The sequence below is a fragment of the Schistocerca piceifrons genome, chromosome 8 (genome assembly GCF_021461385.2).
Source record: "Schistocerca piceifrons isolate TAMUIC-IGC-003096 chromosome 8, iqSchPice1.1, whole genome shotgun sequence".
Taxonomy (NCBI): Eukaryota; Metazoa; Arthropoda; class Insecta; order Orthoptera; family Acrididae; genus Schistocerca; species Schistocerca piceifrons.
The window spans coordinates 218,626,870-218,645,129 of NC_060145.1; the positions used below are offsets into that span (position 1 = coordinate 218,626,870).

Below are 18,260 nucleotides of genomic sequence, written 5' to 3' on the forward strand. Positions count from 1 at the left end.
ACTTTGTGGGGCACTGCAGGGAGTGGGCATGCAAGAAGTGATTTTTGTTCCAGTTCTGGCTTGTTGGAGCCTCCAGATACTCCATCCCTGAACCGACACATGCAACAACTTTTACTGCTGTCAGTCTCTATGTGCCATATACTATTTATCTTTTATCATTTTGACATACTGCAGAACTTCTAGGTTTAACCTCCCCAAGGTACTGTATGCATGATGTTGGGCGAGGTGAGTGATGTGTCTCTTGGTACCGGTGCTAGCGCCAGGAAGACCTCCAACTGGCTGTAATAATTTTATCACTATTAGTAGATATATACTCTTCTGGTATTAATCCTCAACAACAGTGTAGCTCCCGATTTGTGAAAACTTATAAACATTCTCTCATTTTATTTCTCTTCGCTAGATAAATGGGGATGGACATATTGGTAACCCTGTAATTGAGTCCCCTTAAATTATGTATTGCTTCATAAATATTTCTTATGGTTTCCATCCACTTTATCAACAAATCCCATAGTTGCAAGTACCTAGTATCACATTCATGTGTTCATAAACCATTGAAAGTTTCACGTTAGGGTGTCAGCATATCTTGTAGCTTTCATTTTACCAAAAAAAAATGGCAATAATCTATTGTTAATGAAAGAGTACTTCAAATACAATTTTCATAAGTTTAACTTTAGTATGTCTGTAATGTCCCTTTGTCGCCCGACATAGTAAATTCAAATCTCCTTTCTCTTTACTGGGTGGATGAATGCTTGCCATCATGCAAAAGAATAAGTTTGTCATTTTACTTTGACTGCTGATTATTTTAAGACTTCCTCCTCTTTTAACTAATCATGCTGTCAAGGGCTCGTACATGAAGTTTCGGTTTAATGCAGTGAGTGTGTCAAGGTATAAAGTCACTCTTTCAAATATTTGCAGATATATCATAAATGAGTTGTGAAACAGCCATTGTCACCAGCAAAAGTAGTACAAAGATAATACGTGAATGCTTAAAGCAACATCGTAAATTCACAGTGTTGCTTATGTTAATTTTTCAGAGGTAGTAGAATGCTTTCCTGTCCCCTTATGTTTAATTGTTGGGAAGAACAGTAGTATTGTCATAAATAATATGTTGTGTAATTGAGAATATTCTGATTCCCATTTGACCGTCTCAATTCTGTCTCTTAGGATGAAGGAGAGAACATAGATATTTTGGCACCTGGAGATGCAAAAGGTGGTGTGCAAAAATCAAAGAGAATAACTACAAGATACATGACAAAGTAAGTCATTGATCTGTGTTTTGTCTACTACACAAATATGAAAATTAATAGTAGTGCATGCATATAAGGTTGACAGAAGCTGCCATTTATAATTTTCATGTATCATTTATGTGTTACACTTTACGGCTTTAAAATAAAAGAGAACCTGATTGAAATATAGCAGAAAAGTGTTGTTCTTTAAGTAAAGTTTTGAATAGGTATGTACATACTGGATAGTAAATAAGAGAAAAGAGAACTCTGTATCCTCACTATCATGCTTTTTGCTAGTAATAAGTGTACTTTTAGGTCCCTGGAGAAAATTTAAGTCTTTACTTGGTTCGATATCTTCTTTAGCAATTCAATGTTTTATTTATTTATATATAAAAAACAAAAATGCAGTAACTTACCAAACAAGAAAGTGCTGGTATGTTGATAGGCACAATAAAAAACACAAACACACACACAAATTTCAAGCTTTAGCAACTCAAGGTTGGAGAGGGAAAGACGAAAGGATGTGGGTTTTAAGGGAGAGGGTAAAGAGTCATTCCAATATTATGAGATATATGCAGCTGTATTTTTCCCACAACTTTGCATCAGTGGAATTTCCAGACTACATTTTTTAGCTATTCGATCTGAGGCCCCTGTGCTGTCAGTAACTTGGTTTTTACTTTTTATTTATATTTTGGCAGTAATGAAGTGTATCCTCATTTCTTATCATGGGGTCTTGAGCACAGAGATTGATTTGATGCAGCTTTCGATGTTAGTCTGTCCTGTGAAAACCTCTTCGTCTCCAAGAAACTACTGCAACCTACAACCATTTGAACCTGCTTACTATATTTCTCTGTTGATCTCCCTCTACAATTTTTACCCCAGTTCTTGGTGACAAAATCACATAAGTCTCGATGTAGATTTAGTTTCAATATATTGGTCATTGTCCGCAGCTCGTGGTCTCGCGGTAGCGTTCTCGCTTCCCGAGCATGGGGTCCCGGGTTCAATTCCCGGTAGGGTCAGGGATTTTCACCTGGCCTGAGATGACTGGGTGTTGTTGTGTCGTCTTCATCATCATCATCATTCATCCCCATTACGGTCGGAGGAAGGCAAAGGCAAACCACCTCCATTAGGACCTTGCGTAGTACGACGGTGCAGGTCTCTTGCATCGTTCCCCTCCTCTCTGTAAAGAAGCATGGCACTTCATTTCCATATTTGTCATTAGTATTCTTCTGTACTCTTTAAATAACTTTCCATTGGATTGTACAACTATGAACAATTATTATACAGTCATGTACAAATATCATTTCAGAGTGGAAATATTCTTAATACCCTCTGAAATGATCTGCCGATACTTTACAAAATCTTTTCGTAATTCTGTTGTTGGATTTCTTCATTGGCGAATCTTAACATAGTCTATTCAAAGGCTCTCCTTAAGCAGGCTGTGCGGGGTTGGAAGCTCCGTGCCAGACTTATTGTGAAGTAAAGGTGTCTGCTGGCAAACTCCAACTGCCACCTATAGAGTACCTCAAACAGTAAAACAATGCAAAAGAAATTGTAGTATCCCAGGCAGTGGATGTCAATATGGATGATGTCAATATGGATGATGTCAATATGGGTGATGGGTTTATGTCGATATGGGTGATGTCGATATGGATGTAGACGAGTTGCCGTGGGTCTTGAGGGAGAGTAGTGCGGTAAGCTGTCACAGATGGCGTGCACAGAACATTGTATAGACAGAACCATTGACACAGAAGTTAACCAACCTGTTGGCAGTGATAGGCCAGAGCCCATCAGTTCTTAACACGGGTTGTAACTACCACAGACCTGACCTTTGCCTCATGCCATTCTGTTTCCGCATGCTAGTTTTAAGTCAGTTGCATTAGTCTTATTTTGTGTTTATCTCCATGCACATCTTCACATGGTGGTCGGACTCTCTTCTAAATTGAATTGAATGTCAAGTTTCACTCCCTCTTCTCGGATTCAGCTCCCCAGCTTTGCAGACGAGCCATTGTCAGCTAGTAGAGTTTACATATGTGCTCTCAGGATGGTTTTATGCGGTTGGGGTGCACTGTGCCAATAAAAAACATATTTGTATTTCCACTTAATATCATTTGTATAAAATTAAAAATCCAATTATGTATTATGTAAAATGTGCAAACTTTAATTAAAAAAACTCATTTACTCATTTATAGATGCATCCCCGTGTGTGTGTGTGTGTGTGTGTGTGTGTGTGTGTGTGTGTGTGTGTGAACCACCCCCCCCCCCCCTGCCCCGCCCCCTCCCCGAGAGATTCCTCCTTTTAGTCAAACTATGCCATAATTTTTTTTGCAAATCAGTGCAGGATCTCCTCATTAGTTATTCAGTCTACCATTTAATCTTCAGCATTCTTCTGGTGCACCAATTTCAGAAGCTTTTATTCTCTTCATGTCCAAACTGCTTACTGTCCATGTTTCATTTCTGTAAACTGGTACATTCCATACAGATACCTTCAGAAAAGACTTACTGGGACTTAAATTTATGTTAAACAATGGAAAACCCATATATAATGTAACAATGGTATGAAAAAGATAGTTGCTACTCACCATATAGTAGAGAAGCACAACAAAAAGACCGTCAGAAAGTGAGCTTTTGGTTAACACAGCTTTTGTCAGAAATAGTCAACTCCCCCCCCCCCTCCCCCCCTCCCACACACACACGCATGCAAACACAAACACAAGTCGTGTGTGTGTGTGTGTGTGTGTGTGTGTGTGTGTGTGTGTGTGTGTGTGTGTGTGTGTGTGGGGGCGCGCACACAGGTGGGCGGGCCCGTGCGTTCGTTTGTATATGTAGTCTCTTTCTGACGAAGGCCTTGTTGGTCAAAAGCTCACTTTCTGACAGTCTTTTTGTTGTGCTTATCTTTGAATCAGCATCTCCGCTATTTGGTGAGTAGCAACTATCTTTACCTAATATTGTTAAATTTATATTAGGTGTTAACAAATGCTTCTTTTTCAGAAATGCTTTTGTCATTATCACCAGCCTGCATTTCGTATCCTCTCTACTTCTGTCATCACTTCTGTTGTCATTAGTTGTTTTACTGCCAAAGTAGTGAAGCTCAGCTTTAGTGTATCATATTCTGATTCCCTCAGCATTACGTGATTCAATTCAGCTACATTCCATTATATTTGCTTTATTTCTAATGCTCATCTTATAGCCTCTTTCCCAAGACCCTAAAAGTTCTAGTCAACTGCTTTTCTATCTCTGACAGAACTGCAACGTCATCAGCACGAACCCATTATTTTTTAAAAAAGCTGCCGAAGTTCCTACGTCACTATTTTAAACATTATTTCTTTCCCTTTAAGGAGCTACATTCCAAGGCCTCTGAAAGCTGTTTTTGGAGGAATTATAGTTCGTAAGTTCCAAAAGCCGCAAAGTTTGGGGGTGGTGGATATGCTAGTTCAGAAAATCATTGAACAAAGTAAATCCCATTACGTGATAGTAAAGGGTATTTTTTTAATCCCAAAGTAAGGATAGAGTTAGAAAAACAACTTTTGTACCAGTAATTTTCAGTTAAATACCCCATTTGTCAGTAAATTATTGGAATTTTCTAATAAGCATTGAAGATTCTTCTCAGATGCATTGTTCGAGAAAAAATCCGATCAGAAAATAGAGATGGATAAGATTTAATGGAATCAAACATGATTGATTATATTGTGCCAGACAACAGTCTGAAGCACACATCCTTATTTGCTGATTCAGATAGTTTTCATACAAGCGAGAAAGAGTTTCAAATTAAATTCACAAACAGAAGAAACACTCCAAAGGGGGAAGAATCTAGATTAGATTATACTTCTGCTTCTGATACTTTTAATGTTACTTGTAACTGCCAGATATGCTAAAAGTGCGGATCTCAATGGAGACAGTGGATGATAACGAGGGGAAAGAGAGGGTGTGATGAGGAGTGGGGGGGGGGGGGGGGTAGTCTTCTGAGTTAGCCCAGATTGAAGCCACCTTTTGTTGGGGCAGAATGGTTATTGTGGAAGACAGATGAGATGTGCAGTCCACTATCGACAACCAATGAATTGGGCAATGACAAAAATAATGAGGTGGCATTCGTGCCTTTTTGCATTTGTGGGTAGCATTTCCAAAAGGATCCCCTCTCCATGTGAGTATGTGCGTGGTGTACACAGGGCCCCAAGCTATTGCAGCTCATTCTTCCTTCCCTGTCTGAATTTCCTTCACCCTGCCCCTCTCTCCCTATCCTCTCTCCTTCCCTGTTGGCCCCCTCCTTCCCCTCTCTCGGTATTCTGATTTGTGGTGACCTGGCTATCCACCTGGTTCCCTGTATTGCTTGCAATTTTGTTCCTTCTGCTGTTCTTTCATCCTGTTTGGCATTCAGGTCTATCACTTCTAAATTTTTTGTTTTTAGTGTGAGCTATTTGAGGAAGAACTCCTCCCTAGTGTCTACAGCGTGGATTCCTCTCCCCCCTCCTTCCTCTCTTCCTTCTCCGCTGTAGGCCCTCTCCAGCCCTGCTAGGTCGCCAGCATGTGTAGTCAGTCCGTGCGTTGGACCTGTTATGTACCCATCAGGCTGCACCGCTTGACAACACATGGTTCACACTACTGATACATGACCTGTTCACTCCCCATGTCTGTCAAGGAATGATTGCTTGTCTTCCTGGAGCATCGGAACTCCCGGCAACAGTTGCCATGCCAGGCGGACCTTGCTGTGGCTGGGTGGCGCCCATGGGGAGAGCTCTTGGTTGGAGTGGGTGGTATCAGAGTGGATGCTTTCAGAGTGGATGCTTGTTGCATGAAGCATATCATGCTGTGAAAATCTAGCCACTCTAAAATGGCTGTCTCTTCGAATGGTGAAGGGTCATTGAATGCTGCTTCGTATGACCCTGCAGCCTTCCCATCCCTGGGTACACCATGGGAGGAGAGCTAGGCCCACAGTCTTGGGATGGAATGCTTTCCCCACTATCTCGTCTATAGTAGAATGGATGGGAACACATTCACCTCTACAAAGCCATGGTTTTTTTGTGGAGAATATTGAATAAAAGTTTGGTAAAGCGGAGTCTCTCAGTAAGGTGTGATTGGGCTCTCTGTTGATCAAAGCTACTTCTGCCGCCCAATCTGCAGCTCATCGTGCTTGTGTACGTCTTGGCAGTATCCCAGTTCTATTGCCCCTGACCAATCTCTGAATATGATCCAACGATAGTGGCGCCTTCATTCCGGCTTTTGATGGGGATACCCTCCCAGAGTAGGTCAACATTAGGGGCTACAGATGTGACATGAAACCATATATGCCATGTATGCTTTGGGTGCTTGTGATTTGGACATATGGCTTTCTGCTGTACAGCGGACCCTCTTTGTGTGACTGTGGACACCCACTCCATGAGCGAAGCACCTGTGTTCCGCCACCTGTGTGTGTCAGTTGTCATGTCCACCACTCCACTCACTCACCATCTTGCCCAGGTTGCAAGAGAGAAAGGATTATCCAAGAGTACAAGTCCCGGGATCATCTGTCTTATGCTGAGGCTTGCCAAAAACATGACTGACTCCACCCAGAGTCACTTTCTTCAACTTTTGCCTCTTTTACATTCTTGTCTTCCCTTATCTCTTCGTTATCCCAGCCCTGTCACCCTCTCCATCCCCCCCACCCCCCACCCCCCACCCCCAGTTCCCATGACCACTCCTCCAGGAGCTGTTTCCCCTCCTCGGCTGAAGAAGTGCCCCCTCTTCTTTGCACCTGCCGGTGATGGGGAACCCCTCCCCCAGATGCTATCTCCCTCTCGCAATATGAGTCTGACATCTTATTTATGGATGTCACCTGATCCTTGTCAGGGACAGCCACTGACAGAGTGCCATGACCTCTTCTTGCCTTCTTTATATCTAACCAGGACTCTCGCCCCACAATCATCCAGTGGAACTGCAACAGATACTATCATCACCAACCGGGAATACGACATCTTGTTTCCTCCTATTCTGTGTTCTGTCTTGTTCTTCAAGAAACACAGTTCCGTGCTGACCATACTCCAATGTTTCGTGGTTATCGGGCATTCTGACAGAACCATGCCAGTGCCGGGGTAGCACCTGGTGGGGTCTGCACTTTGGTTCACTCCGATGTCATTAGTGACTGGATCCCTCTTCATACCAACCTGGAAGCAGTAGTGGTTAGAGTGCAAATGACTCTGGCAATAATCATTTGCAGTGTGTACCTCACTCCAGGTAGGCCACTTTCTTATGTTGAACTGTCTACCTTAATATAGCAAATCCTGTCCCCATTTCTCCTCCTCAGGGACTTCAGTGCCCAACACCCACTGTGGGGAGTGCCACTTCAATGAATAGGGGTCTCCTAATTGACCAACTTATTAAATACTTCGATTTCTCTCTCCTCAGTGACGGTTCCCCTACCCACTTCAGTGCTGCTCATGGCACCTTTGCTGCTATCAATCTAACGATCTCTTCCCCTGCTCTCATAACTTCTTTGCACTGGGCACCCCTTGATGATCTTTGTGACAGTGAGCACTCTTCAGTGAAGCTACCGAGCGAGGTGGCACAGTGGTTAGCACACTGGACTCGCATTCGGGAGGACGACGGTTCAATCCCGTCTCCGGCCATCCTGATTTAGGTTTTCCGTGATTTCCCTAAATCGTTCCTGGCAAATGCCGGGATGGTTCCTTTGAAAGGGCACGGCCAATTTCCTTCCCCATCCTTTCCCATCCTGAGCTTGCGCTCCGTCTCTAATGACCTTGTTGTCGACGGGACATTAAACACTAACCTCCTCCTCCTTCAGTGAAGCTATTGTTTCCCTGCTGCAGACAAGGACCCCGCCCCCCCCCCCCCCCTCCCCCCTCCAGTCAAAATGACCTCCAAAGTTTGGTATCCAAATGTACGAAACTCCACTTTTTAGGCCCAAAAATAATAAACAAGGAGTGATTTTTTTCCCCTATAGTTAGATATCATAGACTACTAGCCTCATATAGAGCAAGAACACTTACAAATGTTTCCTTAATTTTTTATGAATTTTTTAAATTTGAAAATATTCATTTTTTGTAAAGTTTGGGGTTAGTTATCTCGGGTGGGACTGAATATAAAAATATGATTTTTGCACAATTTGTATACCTATAAGATAGCAATGTACTATAAAAATTTCAACATTGATATCTGACTGTGAAAAAAGATACGAATTTTTGAAAATGAGGAAATAATTCACATTACAACTGATCTTATGACTGTTGCCTGTTTGAATGGTTTATTGTTTCATTGTAATAAAATATAACTGTGATGTATATTTAGTTAATACTATCACCCAATTATTTATTTTTAATAATGCCATATTAAACACTAGGAGCTTTTGCTTTTGTTCTATGTTAATAAAAATGCCCATTTATGTTTAGTTTTATTGTCAATAAAGAAGTACATTATTGCTGAGTGTGTCATTGTAGAAGCACATTATTTCTGGGTGGGAATCGTTATAGTCAGTCTGTTCTGAAACCTCTGTTTGAGTGGATGTACATACTTCGTCGAGAGTGTTCGAGGGTTATCCCAAAAGTAAGGTCTCCTATTTTTTAGAAGTACAGAACTCTTTTTGTATTGCAGCTCGTCACACTGTTATGAAGGGTGCTTCATGTGCTGTGTGAAACATGTGCATGCCGCACTGAGGCACTCAGTCTTGGCTTGGCAGCCATTGAGAATGGAGCTCCTGTTGGATGTTACCGCCAAGTGCGAATTGCGGCACTGCACCAATTGAAATCCATTGCCAATTGACGGAAGTGTATGGTGAGTCGTGCATGGATGTCTAAAATGTTCGTAAGTGGTGTAGAGAGTTTGCAACTGGTCGGGCCGAAATTCACGACCAACAAAGCAGTGGGAGACCATCAATTTCTGAAGAGACAGGGTTGAAGGTTGAGCAAAGCATGCATGAAGATCGGCGGATCACCTTGGATGTTCTCTACATGTTTGTTCCTGAGGTTTCCTGAAGCACCACTCACAGTATTTTAACAGAAACATTGAACTATCAGAAGATGTACGCAAGATGGGTGCCACGCAACCTGACTGAGAACCACCTGCGGCAACGAGTTGATACTTCCCACGCATTTCTTCACCACCTTCAGCCGAACAGGACAACTTTCTGGACTCACTTGTCACGGGTGACGAAACATGGGCATACCACTTTACACCTGAGACCAAGCAGCGATCAGTGATGGCATCGTTCTTCGCCAAAGCCGTGGAAATTCAAACAAATACAGTCTGCTCGTAAAGTCATGACAACCATTTTTTTGGGATCAGAAAGGAGTATTGTTGGTCGACTTTATGCCCACTGGGGTCACAATTAACGCTGACAGGTACTGTGAGACTCTGAAAAAACTCAAATGGGCAATTCGGAAACGGAGAAGAGGAATGTTGAGCAAGGACGTACACATTCTCCATGACAATGCTCACCCACACATCCCTCGGCAAACCGTTGCTCTCCTGCGACAGTTTCAGTGGAACATAATCACCCACTTATCCTATAGTCCTGACTTGGCACCCAGTGACTATAACCCGTGCCCTAAGTTCAAACAACATTTGGCCAGAAAGTGATTCAGCTCTGACGACGAGGTGAAATAAGAGGTTCATAACTTTCTGAACAGCATGGCGGAGAGCTGCGTCTACAAAAATGCATCGACAGGAATGGTGAGTATGTCGAAAAACAGATAAATGTTCAAGCTGTAAAGTGATGTAAACCATTGTAGAAATAAACAGGTCTATGAACTTAAAAAAAAATAGGAGACCTTACTTTTGGGATTACCCTCATAGAATGTGTTACTTGCTTTGTTCTGTGTGTGATTTGTAATTAATTTTGAGAGATTAACTGGTATGCAATAACATAGCTGTTGGACAGATAGCAAGTGAAGTGTGTCACAAAACAGTTTACGGTTCAGTTTCAAAAAAATTGAAAAATGTCAATGACCTTGATGAAGTTAGACAAACTTTCTTTAAATTTCGAGTAAGTTCTTCTGTAACATCAGTGTGTGAGTATCATGAGAAGAAATATATTTTGAAGTACAATCACATTTTTGAAAGAAAGTGCTGTGATCCACTTAACGTTCATAAAAAGCCTATTACTAAAGGTTTGAGAGAAATAAAACTTCAACATTTGTTCTTGTTATGTGAGAGTGAAACGGCTTCCCAAGTGAAACGTAATGTGATTCCTGGAAATTCCCTGTGCCCGAATTGTTACCCAAAAATATTTGTTGTGAATCCAGAACCAGAATCATGAAACCTTGTTAATGACATTCATATATCTAATGAGGAAGCTGTTAGCATATTGGATTTTGCTTGTTCTAAGTTAGACGTATCTCCTGCTTGGAAAAAAATAAAACTAAGCAGCAGAAAAAGAAAAGAAGTTGTTGAAAATAAGGTACAACAAATTTCAGACCAAATTAGAAAAGACTTGGAATCATGCTTTAATAATATAGTACCAACATTATTTCCAAAGAAGAAGAAAACCTACCACCAGCATCATCTAACACTCAATATTTGAGTTTAATAGAGAAATTAAAAATTAAATGTTCAGTGACATCTAAAGAGGAAAAAGTTAAAATTTTAAGTTTGCTCCATGATTCATGGCCAAGAGAAAAAAAAAAATAGTTCATGAATTCAACGTTTCTCATTATTTGGTTAAACTAACCCGAAAATTAGTGAAGGAGCAAGGCATTCTTCCAGTTTTAGGAAAGAAGAAAGGAGTATGTATAAGTGAAGAAACAATTAAAAAGATCCAGCAATTTTTTGAAGATGATGAAAACAGTAGAATGTGCCCAGGTTGCAAAAATAGCAAAAGAGTTGTTATAAATGGAGTTAAAGCAACAAAACAGAAATGATTAGTGCTGTCAAATTTATAAGAACTTTACGTATCTTTCAAAAATTCTCATCCAGAATGCAAAATTGGAAGGCCAAAATTTTGTGACCTCCGCACTAAGTGATGTATTTTGGCTGGATCCTAAGGGACACACTCCATATGTGTTTGTTTCTATCATTAAAATGTCAAACTGATGATTGCAGGTGCAAAACTCAGTGATATTAACTACAAATGTCTGAGACACTAACAGTTATGACTGCATGATGAGTTTGTGTAATAAATGACCTTGTAAGAAAACCGTTAGTGAATTGTTTCACGAATATGATGAGGAAATGCCAGATAGTATTACCTTCAAACAGTGGGTCACAACTGACAGGGCAGAAATGATAACAGTGGTTAAATCTCAGGAAGAGTACTTGGAATCTTTAATTGATAACTTACAAAAACTCAAAAGTCACCACTATGTTTCTAAAATCCAAAGTAAGTTTTTGAAGGACAAAAAAGCACAACTTCATGAAACTGAATGCATAGTGCTAGCTGATTTTTGCAGAAAATTTTACATTTGTGATTCAGGTTGCAATACAAGGGTACCACTGGGTCAATGACCAGGCATTTATTCTCTACTTTAAAAATGAGAAAGATAAAGTTTGCAGTTCTTCAGTTTGCATTCTAAGCGACTACTTGGAGCACAACACTTTGGCTGTACATGTGTTTCAAAAGTATGTAATAAATTACATAAAAGAAAATTTTCCCAAGGTTGAGAAGCGGATATGCTTTTCTGATGGAAGTGGTAGTCAGTATAAGAACAAAAAGAATTTTTCAAATTTGTGCAACCACAAAGTAGACTTTGAGTTGGAGGCTGAATGGCACTTTTTTGCATCTTGCCATGGTAAAAATGGATGTGATGGAGTAGAAGGTACAACAAAACATGAAGTAAGTAAAGCCAGCCTACAAAGACCAACCACAGACCAAATTTTCACAGTACAGGACATGCCTGTCTTTTGCAAGGATAATATTAAAGGCATTACCTACTTTCTGATCAGGAAAGAAGTGATTCTGCATATGAAAACAACACTTCAAACCAGATTTGAAAACTGTATAGCAATAAAAGGAACAAGGCATTTCCACGAATTCCTTGGCATTGCAGAAAACTTAGTTCAATGCTATATAACATCAGAAACCGAAATTTATGAGGATCATTGTGTCAGTAAAATTACAGCTGTCTTTAACGTGGAATGATATAGTGACCTGCGTGTACGATGGACAGTGGTGGGTTGCAGAGGTTGAAAGAATAAGTTTGGAAAACAATGATGTTTTTGTGCATTTTTACCACCCTGCTTTCCCAAGAACATCATTCAAGAAATTTACAAGTGACAAAGTTTGGATACCAATGAAAAGTGTTTTAAGGAAACTCTCAGTGCTTGAACTTACCACAGCAACTGGGAGGTCTTATTCTACATCACAGAAGCTGTCTGAAGAAATAAGTGTTGTTAACATTCACCACTAGGTTTAGGAAGGAAAAAAATCTCCTCATTTTCAAAAATTCATATCTTTGTTCACAGTCAAATATCAATGTTGAAATTTTTACTGTACGTTGCTATCATATAGGTGTACTAACTGTGCAAAAATCATATTTTTATATTCAGTCCCACCTAGATAACTAAACCCAAACTTTACAAAAAATGAAAATTTTCAAATTTCAAAAATTCATAAAAAATTAAGGAAACATTTGTAAGTGTTCTTCCTCTATGAGGCTAGTATTGTATGATATGTAACTATAGGGAAAAAAAATAGACTGTCATAAATCACTCCTTGTTTATTATTTTTGGGCCTAAAAAGTGGAGTTTCGTACATTTGGATACCAAACTTTGGTTCCTGCTACTACTTTTCGATCTCATGCTTGAGAAACTGGAACATATGAATGAAACGTGAAACTATTTCCTAACATAAAGGTAATTTTTTTTTTTTAAAAAAAAAACCTCTTTTGAAGTTCTCAATTATAGGGTTATCACATATAAAAAAATTTAAAATATTTAAAAATGGTCAAGTAACCAATATAATTTTTATTGGACCACTTCATTTGGATTGACCCGGAAGGAGAAGAAACAGGGACATCACACAAATTATTGAATAATATGACAATTCCAAATTTATATAAAAATTTCCTGCTACTACTTTTCGATCTCATGCTTGAGAAACTGGAACATATGAATGAAACGTGAAACTATTTCCTAACATAAAGCCTTTTGCTTGTAGCAAGCCTAATAGGCATTTGATATTGGCACTTCATGAATTATGTTCTGTCGCGTTATAAAAATGACCATTTGTGCCAAAACAGTCTCGTTTATTTGGTGTGTGTTACAGTTTCCGCAATATTGTAAAGGTGTTACAGTTCCTGCAATATTAGAAAGGCCTATTTTGTTTTATCTAGCAGGCAATGACAAAATAGACATAATTAGCTCGAAAAACCATTCCTGCCTTGGGTACTGGCGTATTAACAGCTTTTTCAGTATTAGACAATGACATTTCGATTTTTCGTGTAGCGAAACGTTTGATGAACTTTGATGAGGTAATAGATTATTTCGCACAAAGGAAAGCACGCCATGTAAAGCAAGATTAGAGAGAAAATAATCCTAAGAGCTAAGGATTAAAGAAATGTATACTGTCTTGCTTGTCTCTTGCCTCTACTGGTTTTATGTATCCTATATTTCTGTCACAGTAAATAGCAATAAAGAGTGCAGATTTTCTGAAGAACTCTTGTTCCCCTGCTTACAAATAACCTCATCCGTTATTTGGTCTTTAAGTGTGCCAGAGTGCAGTGCCACCCCTCTTCACACAGCATTCTTCTTTCGCACGTCATATATTTCGCTCCATGGAATTGAAACATGTATATTTTGTCCTGGGTGCCATCAAACTATATTCAGGACAGTGGAAATTAAAATGTCCTGTGGTGCCTCTCCTGCTCTTGGTCGGCCAGTCTGACATCCCGCCCCTTGGTTTTTGTGTGTGTGTGTGTGTGTGTGTGTGTGTGTGTGTGTGTGTGTGTGTGTGTGTGTGTGTGTAGTGGGAAAAATATATCTAAAAACACAGATGATGTGACTTAGAACGAAAGTGCTGGCAGGTCGATAGACACACAAACATACACATGAAATTCAAGCTTTCACAACAAACTGTTGCCTCATCAGGAAAGAGGGAAGGAGAGGGAAAGACGAAAGGATGTGGGTTTTAAGGGAGAGGGTAAGGAGTCATTCCACACCTGTCTGTGTATGTGCGGATGGATATGTGTGTGTGTGTGCGAGTGTATACCCCTTTTTTCCCCCTAAGGTAAGTCTTTATGCTCCCGGGATTGGAATGACTCTTTACCCTCGCCCTTAAAACCCACATCTAAAGGGGCTCCGAAAAGGCTCAAAATCATGAAAAGTTCAATTTTTACTTTTTTGCGTTTTCTGAATCTGCAGACTATTACCTTTTAATAGATATATAATTTATTCAATTCCGAAGACTACAACTATTTTTAAATTTTTTTTGAAATGTGTTCTACATGGGCGTGACCCACTGTGGCGCTGTTAAACTGCTGTCAAATGGTGTTATTATTAACGTCCGTGTTCATCAGGTACATTTTAGTGATGTGAGATAAAGTATGTGTTGTGGCTAACCTGTGATAGTTCAATATATATCGCTGATGTGATTGTCGATTGTTTCATGTTTATTTACTCTGTCGTTATCTCGAAAATATTCGTAATTAATTCTGTTTCTTGAGTCTCTGTTTTGTTGAAGTATAATAATGAGTAAAAGTAAAGTTATTAGAAATCCTCTGAAGGCTTTTAAGAAAAGGAGAAATGTTGGAAAGCCAAAGGTATGTGTTATTACTGTAAACAATAAAGACGATAACCAAGTGAGTGAACCTAACCTCTCAAGTACACCTGCCCATAGCAGTCAAAGTGGGAAAGAAAATACTTCACAGAAGAAGCTTGGTTCAATGAGTGAAAACTATGAATGTTTTATGGGCGAATTGGATGTGAATGAAATATTTGATATGTCGATTCTCAAAGGAATGTTTTCAAACTGTGTAAGATGTATTCATTGTAGTGAAGTTGGTCTGGAACTCTCCATAATAAAGCACGTAGGACCTGCTAGTGAAATACAACTGAAATGTGATAAGTGTTCATACATGACCACCTTTTGGAACAGTGTTGCAGTAACTGCCACTGAAGGAAATGGTAGCAAAATCTACGAACACAACAACGAGCGATGCTTGCTTTAGACAAGGAACGCCTTTGGGCTGCAGACAGGGCTGTAAAGAGTATAGAAATACAAGCAAGAGTAAACAGGAAAAGGAACAAGAGGAAGCTGGAGGAGTTTGCAGAGGATGAATATAATCCATCCTATGGACCTGGAATGCACTAAAAAGTTAATCCAATCTTTGTCGCTCGATTCCCAAAACTTTTATTTTCTCATACTAATTACATGTTTTCTAAGGATCTTCCAAACCTATTTGTTTCAAACTTTCAGTAAATGTTACACAGTACCTTCTGCATAATTTAACACAGCCTTTTTCCAAAAAACTGTATATTTTTGAATATATAAATAAAAAATTGCAAGAAAATGTTGTGAATTTTCATTACAATTGAACTAAAATTTTGTAAAATCCCTGTGTTAAGTTGTAGCCCATATTCCAATAAATAATCTGTAAAAAGTTCAACTTCCTACCTCAAATACTTTGTGAGGAAAGATGTAATTTATAAGCGTTATTTTAACATTGCAAGTATAGGGCGTTCCGGAGCCCCTTAAAACCAAGGGGCGGGATGTCAGACCGGCCGACCAAGAGCAGGAGAGGCACCACAGGACATTTTAATTTCCACTGTCCTGAATATAGTTTGATGGCACCCAGGACAAAATATACATGTTTCAATTCCATGGAGCGAAATATATGACGTGGGAAAGAAGAATGCTGTGTGAAGAGGGGTGGCACTGCACTGTGGCACACTTTAAGACCAAATAACATGTCACATTTCCTCGAACATATATGTTTATGTATCAGACTCTTCAGAAAGATGTGTGTTACAAAATGAACATAATTTCAAAAATTTGATTTTCTTAAATTTTTGACCCCGTATCTCAAACACTCGAGGAAGGGGGTCCTGGGAGGGGGAAGGGGGGTGGGGGCCGCCATTATCTTAGTATTGCCCTGGTTCGGAAATATTGTAGATCCGAGGCTGATCTGCAGAGAAGTCTGAGTTATAGTGGGGAAGTGGGTAGTCTCCACGTGATCCTTGTTTACATTTAGTGACTTTGCTGTTTTCTCTTTGTTTATTGCTCTCACGTCAAATGAAAACAAAACGGATTTCTGTGGCTGGGAACTATCAAGTGAATTAAACTACATTCACATAATTAAAGAAGTCTAAAATATGGTATTAGTTTCAGATTTTTATTTTATTTCCATCTTTCTGACAGTCTAGCATTAATCACCGTGCAGAACAATAAAATTACTTTTGTCAGTTTGCTAAAGAAATTTGTCTTTCATTAATCTTTTCCGCTGAGGCAGTCGGTGTATTTAAAACAAAGTGTTTACTTCCTCACTATTGGCTATTTTCAACTGTTCGCTGCATTGCAAGTGCACGTTTTCATCTTCTAGTACACATGGCATTATTTCATAATAAAGAACCAAACATGGAGATAATACAGTACTGGCACTACATGAAAATTTACATCCCAAAAACCACACTGAAAAGCTTAATATCAGTTCGAGGCCTACTTCATTGGGAATCTGGACATACGAATGTGCACTTTAAGTATGCACTTTAAATGTGCACATTTTAGTATGGTTCACGAAACTCCAATGCCCTTCGAGTATCTTCTGATCTCTTGTTTCTTTTATGACATGACGTAAGGTCTTTTAATGGTTTACACATACGGGCCTTCTACGTCATCGTAGTTGTGCAAGCGCGGTGGCACCTGTTATCTGCCGCTCTCCGGCAACTACTGAAATGACCCTTTTCTAACAGATCACAGGAAAATGTTGCAAATGGTGGTTTTAAAAGTGTTACTTTCAAAGTAAACTTCCCTTTTACGCGAGTTGAACTATGTGTGAGAATGTACGATGAATTTCTTAAATCACAGAGTGTTTTACTCTCATTTAAAAACCAGCTCTTTGACGACGAGCCAATTAGAAGAATTTCAAACTCAGATGATCAGACATTCATGTCATTATTAAAAATTTTACTGGCACATTTGTTTAATGCATCTTAGAAAGTGTAACATGCACAAAAAAGATCAACATTACATGTGAAAGCTTAGCTTCTCTTGTAGCTTATTAATCTTAAAGACAAATATTATATGTGAAAGCTTTGCTTTTCATGTAGCAACACTATGTATATTAACTTAAACCATTTACTTTTCCTGTCTGTGTGTTGGCACTATTTAACAGTGTTTCTGCTATTGGTTGACTACATCACATATGCTCTGAATATCCGCTGTCATCGGCTGTTGAGATCATGTGACATGATCTATGACTGGCTTGCAAAAGCGCATCCCAATCTCGATTTCAATGCTTCTGAAAGTAACATGTGGTGTTTGGTGGAATTCAAATTTATACTTTCGTAGTACGAAAATATGAAGTGTACATGTTGCTGCACATCAAAGATCTATCCAAAACATGTTTTTTCCTCCTGAGTTTCGTTTTCTAAAGTGCCGGGAAATTCTGCGCCCTTGTATGATACCATAACCATTCAAAGGATTGATAAGTTTTACAGGAGGGAAAATATACTGTCACTTAACATGGAAAAAGTGTGTTTTCATCCAGGAGAAAGAGTATTTTTAACTGTGAAATCTGGGAATTGTTTTTTCCTTGTCCACGTATACACCCTGCACTGTCTCTCAGATTCAGGAGAACAGTCTCCCACATCGGTAGAAACTGCTGATGACAGCTCCAAGGCTCCATCCGATGGGCCTGTGGCTTCCTGTTTTCTCCCTCCAAAATGCGGGTTATGCATTTCTGTCATCAACCCACAGTACACCCCGATCCAGAACTGTATTTAGACAACCAGCTCTGTGATGTGGTAGCACAGTCCCATTTCTTGGGGCTTATTTTTGGTAAAAAGCTGACATGGCTACCCCATATTTGCCACCTAAAGACTACGTGCATGCAGAAGCTTAATGTTCTCCACCTCCGGGCCCATACGTCTTTTGTGTGCAGACTGTGCCACTCTTAT

The 18,260-nt window shown here is 39.6% G+C and overlaps 1 protein-coding gene across 1 annotated transcript in view; it reads left to right on the top strand.

Moving 5' to 3' along the window:
- The window catches only part of LOC124711865 (DNA-directed RNA polymerases I, II, and III subunit RPABC2), a 61,713-nt gene that overhangs the window by 29,899 nt on the left and 13,554 nt on the right, over window positions 1–18,260 (top strand). The window contains exon 3 of the mRNA XM_047242102.1: window positions 1,165–1,256. Within this exon, the coding sequence (XP_047098058.1) occupies window positions 1,165–1,256 (92 nt within the window). The remainder of the gene's footprint in view (window positions 1–1,164; window positions 1,257–18,260) is intronic.